Source organism: Hypanus sabinus, chromosome 3 (genome assembly GCF_030144855.1).
Source record: "Hypanus sabinus isolate sHypSab1 chromosome 3, sHypSab1.hap1, whole genome shotgun sequence".
Taxonomy (NCBI): Eukaryota; Metazoa; Chordata; class Chondrichthyes; order Myliobatiformes; family Dasyatidae; genus Hypanus; species Hypanus sabinus.
Genome location: NC_082708.1, coordinates 159142458 through 159161406, shown reverse-complemented (window position 1 = coordinate 159161406; position 18949 = coordinate 159142458). Strand labels below are relative to the sequence as shown.

Below are 18949 nucleotides of genomic sequence, written 5' to 3'. Positions count from 1 at the left end.
AAACATGTGAACCTTATGCAAAGATTTATTATTTTGAGTGTGCTCGAGGAGAATATCACGGCCTAGATCACACCAAGCCTCCTCCTTACATCTTATTTACCATGTAAACTAGGCTCCTGATATCAACTCCATCACTGTGGAGGATCTCACCAGTATGAGGAATGATCAACGATGTCATTAGAAGACAATGTCTGTCTTATAGTGTCAAAGCAGCAGCAACTTTAATGCTGGCCTCAGACAAAGCTTACTAAAATGATTTGGATAGGATGTTCCTTCATACAAAGTCTATATTATATAAAAGCCTCCCAAGATGCTTCATGGGGGTATAATAGGAGAGTACTTGTCATGTCATGTTCCGCCCTTTGCAGGAGCTCTTTAATTAATCTTACTCCCCTGCACTTTCCCCAGATCACCCTCCCCTCCACTGCCCCACCCTTCAGGTGTTTATCCAATTCCCTCTTGAAAGAGTCTATTGAAGCTGTTTCCCTTTCAGTCCGCACAACTCAGATCACACAAACTTGTTGCGATGTTAAAACACAAATTACAAATCAATGGAATTCACATCTACCTTCCAGGAAGTTTAAAGCGGAGAACATCCTGAATCTTTGCGAGTAAATATTTGCTCATCTCAGGTGCCATTTCACCGATGGAGAGGAGAATATTTTTAACTTCCATGTACGAGGGGTTGTTGTTAAAGATGACATCTGCGGCAGCCACACGTACAGTCTTCTCATGGATCCCTTTGTTCTGATGGTAGATCCTATTCATTACCTTTTTCACCTGGTTAGAAACAAGATTTGACAGAGAGCTCCTTCAATAACACCTCCCTAACACACAGCCTCTACCAGCCAAAAGCAGAAGGACAGCATGTATATGAAAATTTTACCACCTTAAAGGTCCTTTCTAACTCTTGACTTGGAAATACATCATCAATTTTTCAATATCACCAGATCAAAATCCTTGGTTTATCTACCTTTACTTCAGGTGGTTCAAGATAGTAACTGTCCACCATTGTCTTAAGTATAAGTCAGGAATGACCAATAAGTGCTGGGTTTGCATGAATCAAAAAAAATTGGCCTTTCATGAATATGCACAGTGTTCTTTGTGATTGTCTGCTGAAGATGGGATGGTGTCCTTTGAAGAACTGAGCTTCCAAGATTATCTCAAACCAGCCATGCAATGGATACGGGGAGATAGTGTGCTTCACGGTGACAATTTGTAGTATCCTTACTTCAGGGTCAGGTTTGCATCATAATGGTGAATGCAGGTTTGTGGATGATTAGAATTTGGTGTGCACAAGTAAATTGGACAGAGAATCTGAGACCATTTCCTGTGCAGCACAGAGAAGCAGGAATAAGGCGGTGAAGTAACAACTGCTGGAGGAACTCAACAGTTCAAGCAACTTTGTTAGAGGCAGGGGGGCGCTTGACATTTTGAGTTGAGACCCTTTAACTGGTGCAAAGTTTCCACCTGAAACATCGCTCATCCCTCTGCCTTCACGAATACTGCTTGACCCGCTGAGTTCCTCCAGCAGTCTGTGTCTGCTCATATTCCAGCAACTGCGTATCTTGTGCCTCCAAGATTAAGGGAGAGTTGAACAGGTGTTCAAAGTAATGAGGTGCTTTAATGAACCAAGTAAAGAGAAATTGTTGGTGCTAATTGAGGTCTGGAAAGTGCTACCTGAAAGGATGGTGGCATCAGATTCCATAGGAACCTTAATAGACAATTGGGAGTTCACTTGGCATGCACAGATCTGCAGGGTAATGAGGATAAGGCTGGGATACTGGACAAAATGGGGTGGCACTTCATTAGAACTAGCATTGGTTTGATGGCCCAAATGGTGTTCTAAGCATTACAATTCTATGATCATGAGAATGATGTGGAATCTCACCTCCTCTGTGATGAAAGCTTGCTCATATTTCTGTATAGTCGAGACTGCAATGTTGCTGACGGGACCAGAGCCTGACTCTGCATGCATCAGTAAAGTGGGAATTGCCTCGGGAAGGAGGGCGTTTTTCAAAGCAAGAAGATACATCACAATCTCAGCTTCCTTTGTCGCTTTCTCTGCCCCTTCCAGAATCATTTCCTTTGCTTTAATCACTGTCTGAAATGAAAAAAAAATCAGTATCAGATAATGAAATTTAAAATACACAATGTAATATAACTTCTGAATTATTTCCCACGTCAGAAGCTTAAGGAAGGTGTGGAATGGGTTCTGTTTTACAGAAAGCAGAAAGAGATGGGGGAGATCTTAAATAAATTTTTAGCATCTATATTAACTTGGAGATAGCATAGAGCTGATAGAACTGAAGCAAAACAGTACTGAGGTCATGGGCCATATCCAGATCACAGTAGGGGTGGTACATGCTGTCTTGAGGCAAGGTAGGGTGGATAAGTCCCCTTGGCCTGACCAGGCATCCTTTGCTGGTGCTGAATTTGCAGGAGGCTTAGCAAAGCTATTTAAAACATACTGTGCTGGAGAACTGTTAATGTTGTTCCATTGTTCAGGAAGGCTGTAAGGATAAGCCAGGAAATCATTGACTGTTGAGCCTGATGTAATTTCTTGGAAGGTATTCTAAAGGATTGAATATACTAGCAACACACACAAAAATGCTGGAGGAACTCAGCAGGCCAGGCAGCATCTAGGAAAAGAGTACAGCTGACATTTTGGGCCGAAACCCTTCAGCAGGACTTGTTTGTGATGGAATATACTATATGTATGTGGATAGGCAAGGCTGGATTAGGGATAGTCATCTAGTTTTGTGCATGGTAATTTATACAAATTTATAGAGTTTTTCGAGGAAGTTTACCAGGAAAGTTGAAGAAAAAAAAAACTGGATGTTGTCAACAATTATTTCAACAAGACCTTTGACAAAGTCCTGAATGGAGGCTGGACCAAAAGGTTCAGTCATTGGGCATTCATGGTGAGGTAGTAAATTGGATTCAACATAGACTTTGCAGGAGAAATCAGAGCATGGTAGTAGACGGCTGCCTCTCTGACTGGAGGCATATGACTAGTGGTGTGCCGCAGGGATCTGTGCTGGGCCAGTTGTTGTCTGCCACCTATTTTAATGACTTGGATGATAACATGGTAAACTGGATCTGCAAATTTGTGGATGTCACCGAATGGGAGCATGATAGACAGTGAGGAAGACTATCAAAACTTGCATTGGGATCTGGACCTTTGGAATAATGGGCTGAAAAATGGCACATGGAATTTAATGCAGACAAGTGTGAGATGTTACACTTTGGAAAGACAAACTAGGGTTGTTCTTGCACAGTGAATGATAGGACACTAGGGAGTACGGTAGAACAAAAGACTCTGGGAATACAGATCCAAAGCTCCTTGAAAGTGGTGTCAGAGATAGATAGGCTCATAAAGAGATTTTTTTTTTAATCACATTGGTTTTCATAAATCAGAGTATGAAGTACAGGAGTTAGGATGTTATGTTGAAGTTGGAAAAAAAAGGGTCACAGAGATATATAGCCCCTGTCCCTGAGGAGCATGGCCAGTAGATTGATGGTAGATGGGGTGTTGTCCTGGTCCAGCTTGTTCTCCCACTGAGCGAACTCTGGAGCAAATACCAAAGAGCAACACTGAGCAAACACTGGAGGGCAGTACAAACAGGAGGGAATTCCTCCAGCATTTTGTGTGTGTTGCTGGTACATGTACATAGTTCACTGAGTCAGGATGGTGAAGAAACCGTTTGAAATGCTACCCTTCTTTGGTCAGGGCATCCAATACAAGATTTGGGGTCGCATGTTACAGCTGTACAAGACATTGGTGAGTCTGCACGTGGAATACTGTGTGCATTTCTGGTAAACTGGAAAAATGCACAAAATATTCACAAGGATGTTACTAGAGGGATTGATTTATAAGGAGATACACAAAAGATGGGGACCTTTTTCCCTGCACTATAGGAGGCTGAGAAATGACCTTATTAAGGTTTATAAATCATGAGAGGCATAGATAAGGTGAAAGGTCAGAGTCATTTTCCCTGGGTAGGGGGAGTACAACACTAGGGGGCATGGGTGAAAGAGGAAAGATGTTAAAAGGGATTGGAGGGGCAACATTTTCATCTCAAGGGTGTTTGTAAATTGTCAAGCTGCCAAAAAGAAGTGGTGAAGGTAAGTACGAATACACCATTTAAAAAACATTTAGCCAGGTACATAGAAAAAAGGTTCACGGAAAAGTTTAGAGTGCTATGGGTCAAACACACACAAATGGGACTAATGATAGCAACTTAGTCGGCATGGATGAGTTGGGACGAAGGCCTATTTCCATCTTATATAACTCCAGGGTTCTACAACTCTCTCCAAATAATGAATTTACAAATATGCAAGAGAAATTCTCTTTGCTCACCGGTAGTTCACACTGTCCTTGCTTGCAGAATTTTCTGACAAGTGCCCCTGTGATGATAACAACAGTTTCTCGGATATCAGCACTCTTAATTTTTCCATCAAGTATACCCTGGGATTAAAAGAAAGACAAATAACTCTTAAGCATTAAAAGTGAAAATGTAACTATTCAATAGAGAGTAGGTTAGAATAATAAATGCAGCACGCAGACTTTTAAATGTACAATATTAGAATGATTATTTGAGCACATGAACTTACTTGGAAATCAGGTTAGGTTTATGATGTCTATAACTTCTAGTTGTATTTGGTCAGGTATTAGGTTGCTGTGCTGGTCATAGCCATAGAACACTACAGCACAGAAACAAGCCCTTTGGCCCATCTAGTCCATGCTGAACTGTTATTCTTCCTAGTCCCATCAACATGCACCTGTACCATAGCCTTCCATACTCCTCATATCCATGTACCTATTCTTTAAATGTTAAATTCAAACCTGCATCCACCATTTCTGCTGGCAGCTTACTCCACAGTCTAACTACCCTTTGAGTGAAGAAATTCCCCCTCATTTTCCCTTAAACATTTCACCTTTCATCCTTAGTCCATGCCCTCTAGTTCTAGCCACATCCAACCTCAGTGGAAAAAGCCAGCTTGCATTCACCTTATCTATACCACTCATAATTTTATATACCCCACCATCAAATCTCACCTTATTCTCCTACACTCCAGGGAATAAGGTCCTAACCTATGCAACCTTGCCCTATAACTCAGCTCTTCAATCCCAGCAACATCTTTGTAAATTCTCTCTGCACTCCTCCAATCTTATTGAAACCTTTCCTGTACGTAGGTAACCAGGACAGTACACAGTGTTCCAAATTAGGCCACATCAATGTCTTGTACAACTTCAAAAGAATATCCCAACTCCTCTACTCAAAACTTCGACTTTTGAAGGCATTTATGAAGACTTTGATTTTGCACGTGCCTCTACACCCACCCCTGTGATTGATTAATCACTGCTTCCTGAATTGATTGATCAAATCACAGGGATCAAGGAGGGTATTTGGGAATTTCGATTGATACCTGCCTTGTATGTGATTATCAACATATCCGATGAACAGGTAAAGGTCGATTTATAAAAGTAGATCCTGAATGATTATAAGATTGCAGCTATATAGGACCCTGGTAAGACCCCACTTGGAGTACTGTGCTCAGTTCTGGTCACCTCACTACAGGAAGGATGTGGAAGTCATAGTAAAGGTGCAGAGGAGATTTACAAGGATGTTGCCTGGATTGGGGAGCATGCCTTATGAGAATAGGTTGAGTGAACTCAGCCTTCTCTCCTTGGAGCGACGGAGGATGAGAGGTGACCTGATAGAGGTGTATAAGATGATGAGAGGCATTGATCGTGTGGATAGTCAGAGGCTTTTTCCCAGGGCTGAAATGGTTGCCACAAGAGGACACAGGTTTAAGGTGCTGAGGAGTAGGTACAGAGGAGATGTCAGGGGTAAGTTTCTTACTCAGAGAGTGGTGAGTGCGTGGAATGGGCTTCTGGCAATGGTGGTGGAGGCGGTGATAGGGTCTTTTAAGAGACTTTTGGATAGGTACATGGAGCTTAGTAAAATAGAGGGCTATAGGTAAGCCTAGTAATTTCTAAGGTAGGGACATGTTCAGCACAACTTTGTGTTCCGAAGGGCCTGTTTTGTGCTGTAGGTTTTCTATGTTTCTATATTTCCTAAGATCGCAGATTCATACTATAAGGTGCTGATTGTTCTTCAGTAACATCAATTATTCAACTGGAATCATATGGGATGTTTACTGAGGATATTGTCTAATTTATTCTGCATTTATTTTGATGCTTTGTGATGGTGGGGAGAAGCAAGCGGGAGTGTCTCATTTACTGAGCCAACTCATTGATACTCCACAACTTTGGTTAGCCATGCTGTCCAACTGAACAATGGACATAACTCCAGAGCACCCTCATCCTATAAACCATTGTTATCAAACAGAAGGAGATCATTCGAAGGCAAATTTAAAAGAGCATTCATGCTGATACCTTGACAATCTGACGATAAGCGATTGTTTGACTGGAACTACTAACCATTAAGGCTTTGAGCAATTCTTCTGTGGGATGAGAGGTGAATCCACAGGCATACAGGAACCTTTCCTGCAGGATGAAGCTGCTGTCATTTCGGAAATCCAGGAATTCCAACATTGCTGCCAAAGAAGCAACGGTGTGAGCAGAGGTCACAGCATCGACCAATGGTGGGCTATAAGAGAGAGACACAAGAGACAGCAGATGAATGAAGCTGCTTAAAGACCTTTGTTAGGAGAGGCATGTACTGGAGGTATTGATAGTGAATTCCCTTTCTGGCACACCTTAATGTTATATCCAGCTTGAATAATCTGGAAGAAAATGAGTGTACTCTTAAGTTTAGTAAATGGTATTTGCCATATTGTAGAAACCAACCACAGGCCTGGTGATTACATTGCAGAACATTTCCATTCAATCTGTGACAGTTAAAGTCAAGTTTATTGTCATATACACACTGCACAAGTGTAATGATAAACTCACCTGCAGCAACGTCACAGGCACATTCAAATAAGCAGCATTCAAAAGAAAAACAAAAATTAAACAATCTTTACAAGGAAGAACACAAGTAGAAGTTTTTAAAAGTCCATTTTAATGCAAAGAGATCAAAAGTGGTTGTAGGCCAAATTAAAGGTGGTGTGAAATCAGCATATAGGAAGGAGACTGAAAATCTGGCTGAGTGGTGCAGCAATACTTTCTTACTCAATGTCAGCAAGAGCAAGGAGCTGATAACTGACTCCAGGAGGGGAAAACCGAAGTCCATGAGCCTGTGCCATCCGGGGATCAGAGGTGGAGTGGGTCAATTCAGTCCATTATGGGTGAAGCCCTCCCACCATTGAGCACATCTACACAGAGCGTTGTTACGGGAAATCAGCAGCCATCGTCAGGGTCCCCCACCATCCAGTTCATGCTCTCTTCTTGCTGCTGCCATCAGGAAGAAGGTACAGGAACCTCAGGACCCACACCTCCAGATTAAGGAACAGATAGTGCTCCTCAACCATCTGGCTCCTGAACCAGAGAGGATAACTTCACTCACCCCTTCACTGAACTGTTCCCACAATCTATGGTCTCACTTTCAAGGACTCTTCATCTCATGTTATTTATATTCGTTATTTATTTATTTATTTATTTATTTGTTTATTTGTTTTCATTCTTTTTTGTATCTGCACAGTTTGTTGTCTTTTGCACACTGGCTGTCCACCCTGCTGGTGTGGTCTTGCATTGATTCTATTATGGTTATTGGATTTATTGTGTACGCCCACAAGAAAATGAATCTCGGGGGGTTGGAGTTTCAAGATGGCGACGTAAGCATCTGCCTTTTAGGCGCTCTTTATTTTTTCAACTATAATCACCCTTTAATTAGATCTTTTCGAACTTAATCATATGAGTTGCTACCTTTGATTGACCCTTTTTTCCTAAAATAATATTTGATCTAATCTTGTCAAACCTAAAATGGCTACAAGTAAGAAATCGGCTAAGGATCCTGTATCCATCGACGCAATTTCTGCTCTTTTGGACACTAAACTGGATGCTAAACTGGATACTAAACTGGCGGGTCTGGAAGGCAGACTAGAAGGTAAATTGGACAGTAAACTGTTAAATTTGGAAAGGAGGATTACTTCGAAAATATCCGATCTTGAAGGAGTTGTTAAATCGCTTGAAACTAAGTTTCAGTCGCAGGCGTTAGTGGTTCAGCAGCATGAAAATAAGATCACGACTCTTGAACAATCAATTTGTGAAAAAGCACGTACAATTGAAGTGTTAGAGAAGAAGATAGAGTCGACTGCTAAAACTTTAGATCAGTATAAGTTTAAAATTACTGATCTTGAAAATCGTTCTCACAGACAGAATTTGCGCATCATCGGAATTCCCGAAAAAGTTGAGTCCGGTGATTTAACTGAATTTTTCTCTAAATTATTGTGGGAAATTTTCGGTGGTGAAGGTTTGAAAAATGAACCTGTTATCGACCGCGCTCATAGAGTTGCGAGGTTTTCGTCTGTGCCTGATAAACCACGAGCGGTGATTGTTCGCCTTCATTATCCTCGTGAGAAAGAGCTTCTAATTCGGTTAGCTCGTAAAAAAGGTATGATCTCCTACAAAAATTACTCATTTCGAATTGTTGAGGACTATTCGTATGAAGTAATGAAAGCCAGGATCGCTTTTAAACCAGTGATGGCAGAGATTCATTCGATTGGATTTAAACAAGCTTTAATGTATCCAGCGAAGCTTAGAATTGTGCTGCCCAACAACAGTCTACACTTTTTTAACACTCCTGAAGAAGCGAAGAAATTTGTTGAAGAATATCGATCCTCTAGTGCAACTTGAACTATGAGTTACATTGAAGATTTTTTTTTTTGGAGAGAGGATGCCATTTCATTTTAAGTTTTAACCCTGGAAGTTGGGTTATAACTTTTTATTTTGGGCTATAGGTCTGGGGTTTTTTTTTTACTACTATTATTATTGCTTATAGATGCTGTTTTAATTTTTATAATATCCTTTTTTATATACGTTTGTATTTTGTAATCAAGAATTATTTTTTCAAAATGTCGTTTCTTCTTCCCATAAGTCTTTACTTTTTATAAGCGTTTATTTGCTTGCCTGTATTTAGAAATGGAACAAAGGTTTTGAATTCTTTTTTTTTAGTCTTTTTTTTATATATGTTATAGTGTCTATTAAATCTTTTTTTTTAAAAAAAATTCTATTTTGATAACTTTTTTGATTGCTGAATTTATATTCATATTTTGTAATATGGCTTTCTCAAAATGTCGTTTCTTCTTCCCATAAGTCTTGGCTTGTGAAAAGTCATCTTTGTATCTGAATATGGAATTTCTTTTTTAAAGGTGTATTACATTTTTAAACTTTAATGTTCATTTTTTTTTATTAATGATTTTTCTGGTTTTACTATTTTGGTTTTTTTTCTTGATTTGACTGATGTGTGTGTGTATGTGTATGTATGTATATATATGTAGGTATATATATATAAATATATATATATTTTTTTTTTTTGCAACTCTATATTTTAATTAGGGTGTTATATAGTTTTTTCTTAAAAAAATTTTCTTATGGAGCTGCCATCTTGAAATGGGGGTAATATTAGTATTAGTTTATGCGCCTGCCGCTTGGCTTTCTTTCAAAGGGTGGGGGGAGGGGGGAGGGATCTTTTTTCACGCTTTTGCTTTTTATTTTTTTGCTTTTAGTTTATGGGCTGACTTTAAATTGTTAATATTGTTGAGGTGTCAGGATCTCCGGTTGCTCCTGAATCAATTTTCCTTCTTCCTAAATTGTGGGTTATGTGTCTTTTTAACCTTTTATGATACACACAATTAATATTGGTATGATGGATAAATCTATTAACTTTATCTCGTGGAATACTAATGGTTTAAATCATCCGATTAAACGTAAAAAAATATTTAAAGTATTCCATAGATTGAACGCTAATATTATTTTTGCACAGGAGACCCATATTAGGAGGGAGGATAATCAACGTTTTTTTAGGTTCTGGAAAGGACAACAATTTCACTCAAATTGTACCGCTAAAATTAGGGGTGTGTCTATTTTTATAGACGCCTCTATTTCTTTTACACATTATGAAATTATTTCGGATCCACAGGGTAGATTTTTGTTGATAACTGGTTCACTTTTTAATCGGAAAGTTGTTTTAGTTAATATTTATGCTCCAAACTTTGATTGTCCTGAATTTTTTAAGCGTTTATTTACTTCTCTTCCTAACTTGAATGAATATATGTTGATTATGGGTGGAGACTTTAATTGTTGTTTGAATCCTTCGATGGATAGATCTAAACCTATTCGAACTCTTCCGAATAGATCAGCTTTACTTATTAATTCTTTTATGGTTGATTCTGGAATTACTGAAATATGGCGGTTTTTGAACCCTAAAGATAAAGAATTTTCATTTTTTTCACATGTTTATCATAGTTATTCTAGAATTGATTATTTCCTTATTGATCATCGTTTATTAACAGATGTTATTGATTGTAAATACGATTCTATTGCTATTTCGGATCATGCGCCTTTGAAGTTATCTATCAAGATTCCGGACTCTTCTTTCAATACTAGATCTTGGAGACTTAATGCTACTTTGCTTCAAGATCCAGAATTTATTACCTTTATAAAACAACAAATTGACTTATTTTTTTCAACAAACTATAATGAAGAGATTGATAAAGGTATACTTTGGGACTCTTTCAAGGCTTTTATTCGTGGACAAATTATTTCATATTCCGCTGGTAAAAGAAAACAAAGATATTCAGATATAGCTTTATTGGTGGATAAAATTAAAGAAATTGATAAGATTTATTCCGTTACTCCTACCAAAGAACTTTATAAGAAGAGAGTTGAGCTTCAAATGGAACATAGTTTATTATTATCTTCTTCAATTGAGAATCAATTAATTAAGACTAGGGCTCAATTTTATATTCATAGTGATCGAACTGGTAAATTGTTAGCTAATCAATTAAAAGCTATTTCGACTAAGCGACAAATTATTAAAATTCGTAAACAAGACGGTAATTTAACTACTGATTATAAAGAAATCAATAACACTTTTCAAGATTTTTATAAATCTTTATATCAATCAGAAGATATCTAACCCTGTTGTTAAACATACACTACGAATTTGGTTTCAATTTCGCAAATTCTTTAATCTGAAAAACTTTGCTTTGGACAGCCCTATTTTATGTAATTTTTTTTTCAAACCTTCATTGACAGATCAAGCTTTTAGTATATGGAAAAGGAAAGGTATAAAATGTTTTCGTGATCTTTTTTTTGAAGGTATTTTGAGGTCTTTTGATCAACTATCCAACAAATTTGAATTACCTAAATCTAATTTTTTTAGATACTTACAAATTAGAAATTTCTTACATAAAATTCTTCCGTCTTTTCCTAATTCAACTCCATCGGATTTTTCAGATTTGATTTTTACTTTTAATCCTTGTCAGAAGGGATTAGTAGCTTTTATTTATAACATGATTATGAAGATACAGCCAGAAATATCGGATAGAATTAGACAAGAATGGGAAAAAGAACTTCGATGTAATATATCAACAGATAAATGGGAAAAAATTTTACAAATGGTTAATTTCTCTTCTATTTGTGCTAAACATGCTTTAATACAATTTAAAATTGTACATAGAGCTTATATGTCTAAAGATAAGCTTGCCCGATTTTACTCGCATATTAATCCTCAATGTGACAGATGTCACTTAGAAGTGGCTTCATTGACTCACATGTTTTGGACATGTCCCACTTTACATAACTATTGGAAGGACATTTTTGATGTCATTTCCTCAGTATGGAATATCGATTTACAACCCCATTTTATTACTGCAATTTTCGGTATACCAAATGAAGATGGCAATCAGCTTTCCCCTTCAATCAGACGAATGATTGCCTTTGTAACATTAATTGCCAGAAGGTCTATATTACAAAACTGGAAAGAAGTAAATCCTCCTACTACATTTCAGTGGTTCTCCCAAACCATTTCTTATTTGAGTTTGGAAAAAATCAGAAGCACTATCTTTGATTCTTCAATTAAATTTGAAGAAACCTGGGGACCATTTATTCGACATTTTCACATGAATTAATTTGGCCTATTTCAGATCCTTTTCTCTACTTATCCTTGTTCAGGTATGGAGTTCCGGAGTTCTTTTCTTGACACCTTTATATATTTATAAAGTGCTATTATTGCCCATGTTAGTTTAGTTTAGTATTTTTTTACAATATATATTTTTTCTCATATATAATTTCAATTTTTTTTTCTTTTTTCGATGATTATTTTTGTTTTTTTTTCATATATATTTATATAGACTTGATTGATTTATGTACCTTTTGTCGATTGATGTTTAATAGGATATTATTATCCTATTACTAATGTAATTTCAAGCTTATTGAATTTGTAATCTGTTCATTATTATGTGTTGTTTTTTTATATATGAAATTTAATAAAAAGATTGAAAAAGAAAGAAAGAAAATGAATCTCAGCATTACTTATGGTAACATATTCTTTATGTACTTAGATAATAAATTTACTTTGAAGTTTGTTCATGGTGCTTTAAGAACCAAATGGTTGTATTATCATAATTGTTGAGTTACAGTAAAAAAAACTGTTTTGCAGATCAAGTTATTACAACAGTGACTCAAAGGTTTCAGATAATCAGTGATTCCTACCTTGCATCTCACATTTCCATCATTTAGGTGGTTCTCATCCCATTTCCTCTGGTAATTTCAGATTTCATCCATCTCTTCCCAAACTAAGATTTGCTGTTTGCTGGTCTTTACCACACCACTATGTAAACCGTACAATCTCTCCTACCTCTCCACCTGCAACAGATCCCCCCCCCCAACTTATTTTTTCTGTCCTTCTCAACCTCTAACCTCCGCTAACCACCTTTCCCACAAGTTTACATTCTAACTTCCCTTAGTTCTGATGAACAGTGACAGTTTGTCACTCTGAGAATGTTGCACAGTATTTCCAGACCCCTCTTTGACTACCATTCCTGCACTTCTCTACTGCAGGACGAACCCAGGTCTTCATTCCATATTGGACTCAACTCGTCCTTAGCCCAAGATACAAGGCCAGTAGGATAGAAATAGGTTACAAAAGAAGGAAGGGAGCTATGAGGCCTGCATGGGATTCCAATACAGTAATCAGGAGAAGATAGCTAAAGGAACTGCACAACACTCACACATGATTTGGATGTGATGAATTTACAATCTGAAACCTCAACATGCTAAATTCTGGAAGAGAAGCGCAAATTCATCGCAATGCGTTTTGTTTTAATAAAAACATTAGCATCATCTGCATCAACAAAAGGAAATGTACAACTCACAGTCTGCTATCACTTTCACTTCTCAGAATTTGCAGGATCTCCTCCTTCTTAGCTTTCCTCAGAGCATGAACCAGAGATATGAAGTGCCTGGAGGCAGATGCTTTTGCAAGGTTGTCAGGCTCTAGTTCTTTACGAATAGTCTGCCAGTATTCAACAAGCTGCAAACACAGAGAGTGATGGATTGAATTAATCTTTTCCAATTAGACTAGTATCCTATTCAAGAGCTTTCTGTATGAATTTGGCCAGCCGAAAAATACTTGTTTGGCAATTTCACTGTTGAAAGCAGAAAATAATTTTAAGCCACAAGTACAGCTTCACCACTTACTGAAGGACATCCTTTGCATTTTGCTTTAACTACTCCAGAGATCAGAGAGATGGGGGCATATTCAGAATTCACTGAATTAACAACACTGCTAATCTGATCTCCTTGGATTTCTTTAGGTCCAGCTTCGGTTGTCAGAAATTCCAACTTCTGTCTGAAAGAAGAAAGAAATGGTTTACTGCAGGTATGCCTACCGAACATTCTGACTACAGTACATGGATAGAATTGCACTACTGCAATAGAACTAATGCTAGAAACACACAAGGTCAGGCAGCAGCTGCGCTGAGTGAAAAAGTGAACTCTTAGACCGTTCTCTTGATGACCATCTTTGTGCTTTCTGTTTTATGATCATCATGGTGTAATGGCTGATATGTATGTTCAGCTTTCTATTTTTTCAATATACGAAAATGACATAAAAGACTCTTTTTCATTTACCACAAGTAAGAGTTGTACAATGGTCAGAAATTTCTGGCCTATCTTGTATGTTAAGATGGATTCTTGACCTCACAATCTACCATATTATGGCCGTACACCTTATTATCTGCCTGCACGCACCTTTTCTTTAACTGAAACACCACATTCTGCAATCTCTTATTATTTTCCCCTTGTACTACCTTGATGCAATGATATGACGGAATGATCTATATAGATGGCATGCAAAACGAAGCTTTTTCCTGTACCTCAGTGCACATGTCAATAATAAACCAATTTACCAATCTAGACCATATAGCTTTACAAAACTGTTAGAATACATGAACCTAAAATCTGACACATATAGTAACCAACAGTGGCAACTCTGCAGAAGTGACTGCATTGGGTGTAAGTTGGGGTTTTGGACTGAGAATGATTCATTTAGGCAATATGGCAGCACCAGCAACCTGGGTTCAATTCCCACCGCTGTCTGTACACTCTCCCTGTGACTGCATGGGTTTCATCCAGGTGCTCCGGTATCCTTCCAGATTTCAATACAGTTAGTAGGTTAATTGGGCAGCATGGGCTTGATAGGCTGGAAGTTACCAAACTATATCTCCAAATCATGAAAGAGACTACAGAAGTTCAAGTCTTTCTTTTTAATATTGACCATTTTTAATCTGAATTCCGTGACAAAATATTAACAAAATGTACTTACATTGATGTAATTTTGGCTGCAAGTTCTTGTCGTAGATTTAGTGATATCAGGTGATGCTCCTCAGATAATACTGAATGAATTAAATTCTTCTTTAATACGTACATGCTCACTGATTGTGATGTTGCGGTAACCCCTAAAACCTGGAAAACAAAATCAGTGCAGCATTAAAATACAACTGTAAAACTTTTCATGCTCTTGTCCTTAAGTGTTGCTTCAGATCATTCTCAAATGATGTAATTTCAAAATAACTGTATAATAATTCTCCAGGTCAAAGGAATTATTAACTAGAAATGTGCTAATTGCAATCAGATAAAAATAAATTTTCTTTCCTACACTCAAACCCACACATATGCCAAGTCCTACACCCCAACATAGAAGACAGATTCTCCATGGAACTTACACTTTTCCCCTCACTTACAACAGAAAATAACTGCCTTTACCTTACAAAGCTAAGGCCACCTTAACAATTCTCTGCCTGTATGACATTGGACGTTGACAGATAACTCCACTTTTACCTGCAATTTCTGCAGTTAATTTTTTTTCAGTGTTTAATCAATTTCCCTGAGCTTCTTTGAAAACATTTAAAAAATCATAAAAGCAGAATTAAACAGCAAGGATAACACTTGGCACATTGAGCATCTGCCAGCTGCATTCTTTAACACACCCTTAAGACTACCTCTGCAATGGTACACTATAGGCCACCTCTTGCATTACTGTGAGTTGCCTTTGATTTTTTTTGCCGAAGTTCTTGCTTTCACACGGTACTGTATTCGTGGTATGGCTCAGAGCACTCAGACTGATTACATCGCTGCCTGGCATGGAGGTTCCAACGACAGGACTGCAAGACACTGCAGAGTTTAGCCAGTTCTGTCACAGGTACACCCTCTCCGCCATCAAGGTCATGCTCAAGAGGAGGTGGTCTGCATCATTAAGGACCCCCACCATCTAGGACATGCCCTTTTCTCACACTACCGTCAGGGAGTAAGTACAGGAGTCTGAAGAATAACGCTCAATGATTCAAGTAGAGCTTTTTCCCCTCTGCCATCAGATTTCTGAGCAGTCCATGAGCACTATCTCATCATTCCTTCCTTTTATACAATTTATTTATTTTTTGTAATTTTATATCTTTGTGCTGTACTGCTGCTGCAAAACAACAATTTCCACAACATGTAAGCCAGTGATAATGATCTGATACTGATTCTGATTTAACCTATAATTTATGTTCTGTCTGTTGTCAATACCCATGTGCCTGCTGCCAATATGTTGCTGCAAGCAAGATTTTCATTGCACGTGTACTTCCCTGTATTTGTGTACATGACAATAAGCTCAACTTACTAATAAGTAAAACAATGACTTTAAAGGAATTGTCTTTACCCTGAAAATGTGGGAACCTGGGATTTGCAAACTCAAAAAAGCTGTTAAGGGGAAACTGAATAAATCCAAGAGGTAGAAAAGAATGGAAATGTCTGTTGATGTAAAGAGTGAGCTAGAGTGAGAGTGAATCAGAATCAATTTTATTGGAATTATGTGATATGAGTTTGTTGTTTTGCAACAGCAGTACAGTGCAAAGATACAAAACATCATAAAAATACTAAATAAGTAAATAGTTGAACAAAAGGAATAATAAAGTGGTGTTCATGAGTTCATAGACCATTCAAAAATTCCAAGCAGAGAGGAAGAAACTCTCTGAATCACTGTGTGTGAATTTTCAGGCTTCTGTGCCTTGTCCCTGACGGTAGTAACAAGGAGAGGGCATGTTCCAGGTGGTGATGAGCATATTATAGAATAAACATCAGTTTGATGTGCTGAATTTTAGTTCCTGTGTTCTAAATTTGACACTATTCTATATGAATTACTCCTAGCTTTTGTATCTGTACATATACCAGGTGTTATACTTAGATACCAAATCAGAAACACAAGAGACAGATAAAAACGCCTTCTCCCTCAGCTGGTCTCACCTATCAGCTGCCAGCTTGTACCCCTTCCCCACCTCCCACCTTCTTATTCTGGCTTCTTCCCTTCTAGTCCTGACGCTGACCTACTCAGTTCCTCCAGAATCTCTCATGTTTATGGCCAGCAGATAGCTATGCTGTTGACACTGACCTTGCTGTGACTGGTGAATCCGCTCTGTGACGTCTTGCAGCTGTCCAGTTTCTTCACTTTGGTTACCTGGTCATCGCGTGCCTGGTAATCAACACTGCACTTTCCGGAGATATCAACCTGGAGATTGAGCAAGCGGAAACTGAAGTGTGGATGACAATGAAACAAAGAGGAAAAGCTGAACATGAGGGAAAGTGCGTATTTTTTAAAAAGAGAAAGCCCAGGCATCATGAGTTCTTGTCTTTCAACAACCCAATGTGGACTCTGTTATTGTTCAGCTAACGTGTACATTTTCAGTGTCAGAAAGTGAACAGATTTCCATTGAAGTGTGGAAGCAGATTGCAATTGACAGCTGTTCTGCGTACCAGTAGAGTAATAGATGACGAATTTCTCCATACCACCTCCATTCCGTTCCCACCCCGTTTTCTTTTTTGAGACGTTATTTGACATTGATTGTCCATTCTAATTCACCTACTAATCCTCATAAGATTGATCTCTCAAACCTTTAGACTTTACTTTCTTGGGAGGTAAAACAGGCTTGACTTGTCATGTTTACAAATATCTGCAGATATACAGTCAGCCCTCCTTATCCGCGGGGAATTGATTCCGGGATCCCCTGCGGATACCAAAATTTGTGGACGCTCAAGTCCCTTATTTAACATGTAGTTTTTAGGACCCAGCGGAACCCCGGACTTTATTTAACATGGCTCTGTGAGGTGGACATTAGGACCTGGCATCGCAGCACTGAATCCGCAGTGTTTCTGTTCATGAAAATAATCACGACCGCGATTGAAAACAAGGTGGAAGTAATAAAGCGATCGGAAAGAGGTGAAATGCCATCGGTCATTGGAAAAGCATTAGGCTGCAGTCGGTCAACGATTGGAACAATTTTAATGGAGAATGTGAAAGGCCCTGTTCTGATGAAAGCTACAATTATTACCAAGCAACGCAGTGGTTTAATTATTGAAATACATGTGTTTCTTAAGTGTTTTATATGCATAGAAAGGTAAAATACATACTATATACTAAGAAAAACGTTTGACTAACTGACGCTAAATATTACCGGATGTACCTGTTCTGACTTAAAATCAGACTTAAAGACGGACTCAGGAACGGAACTCATTCATAACCCAGGGTCTGCCTGTACTTTTAAGTCATTTCTAGATTACTTATAATACCTAATACAATGTAAATGCTATGTAAATAATTGTTATACTGTATTGTTTAGGGAATAATGACAAGAAAAAATAGTCTGTACATGCTCAATCAATGAGTGCTGGAGAGAGAATTTCCGGGTTTTCCTGATCCACAGTTGGTTGAATCCGCGCACATGGAATCCGTGGATAAGGAGGGCCGACTGTACTTCTGACGGGTTCATTGTCAATGTAAGAAGCTACACTCCTGTGCATTTGAATAGCTGTACCAGGGAGAGAGAGTAGTCGACCCGGTCCAGTATATCAAGCCACATCCCTCCCCATCATCGGTAGCATCTGTGGAAGACTATGCCTCAAGAAAGCAACACCTACCATTAAATGTCCTCAGTATCCAGGCTATGCCATCTTTTTGTAGCTACCATTGGGTAGGAATGGGAGGTCCCACACCATCTGGGTTAAGAACAGCAATTTCCCTTCAACCATGTGGTTCTTGAACCACATGGCAAAACCCTGGTCCCTACAGGTTAACAACACTATAAGCACCTTACCAATTTGCACTATAATGGACTTTGCTTTTTGTTCTAATTTGGTTTTCTTGTATAAAAATTTGTGTAAAATTTTTGTTTTTCTTGCCAATGTTACTTATATGATGCTATGTAACTATGATGCTGCTCAAAGCAAGTTTTTCATTGCATCTACGCATACAAGTACCTTGTGTGTGTGACAATAATCTCAAACTTAACTTTGACATTAATTGCTCAAGCATCCACAGACAATTAAGATTTTCTCCCATCTACTCCAACCCACAACTCCAAAAATATATAGAACATTGCATCAAATATTTACCTCAGTAACACTTCTAGACTTGAATTGTACTTGGAACAAGCTGGCTAGACCTCTCTTGATATTTTGAAGCACCACAGGCTCATTTGAGAATGAGTAGAATGTTTTCAC

At 38.2% G+C, this 18949-nt stretch overlaps 1 protein-coding gene across 1 annotated transcript in view; it reads right to left on the bottom strand.

Moving 5' to 3' along the window:
- Nucleotides 1-18949, bottom strand: part of mttp (microsomal triglyceride transfer protein) — a 49015-nt gene that overhangs the window by 10061 nt on the left and 20005 nt on the right. Inside the window, exons 4-12 of the mRNA XM_059965451.1 lie at nucleotides 18842-18949; nucleotides 16845-16961; nucleotides 14742-14881; nucleotides 13616-13766; nucleotides 13291-13448; nucleotides 6452-6620; nucleotides 4364-4471; nucleotides 1892-2104; nucleotides 569-780 (exon numbers count right to left, since the gene is read on the bottom strand). Coding sequence (XP_059821434.1) covers nucleotides 569-780; nucleotides 1892-2104; nucleotides 4364-4471; nucleotides 6452-6620; nucleotides 13291-13448; nucleotides 13616-13766; nucleotides 14742-14881; nucleotides 16845-16961; nucleotides 18842-18949 — 1376 coding nt within the window. The remainder of the gene's footprint in view (nucleotides 1-568; nucleotides 781-1891; nucleotides 2105-4363; nucleotides 4472-6451; nucleotides 6621-13290; nucleotides 13449-13615; nucleotides 13767-14741; nucleotides 14882-16844; nucleotides 16962-18841) is intronic.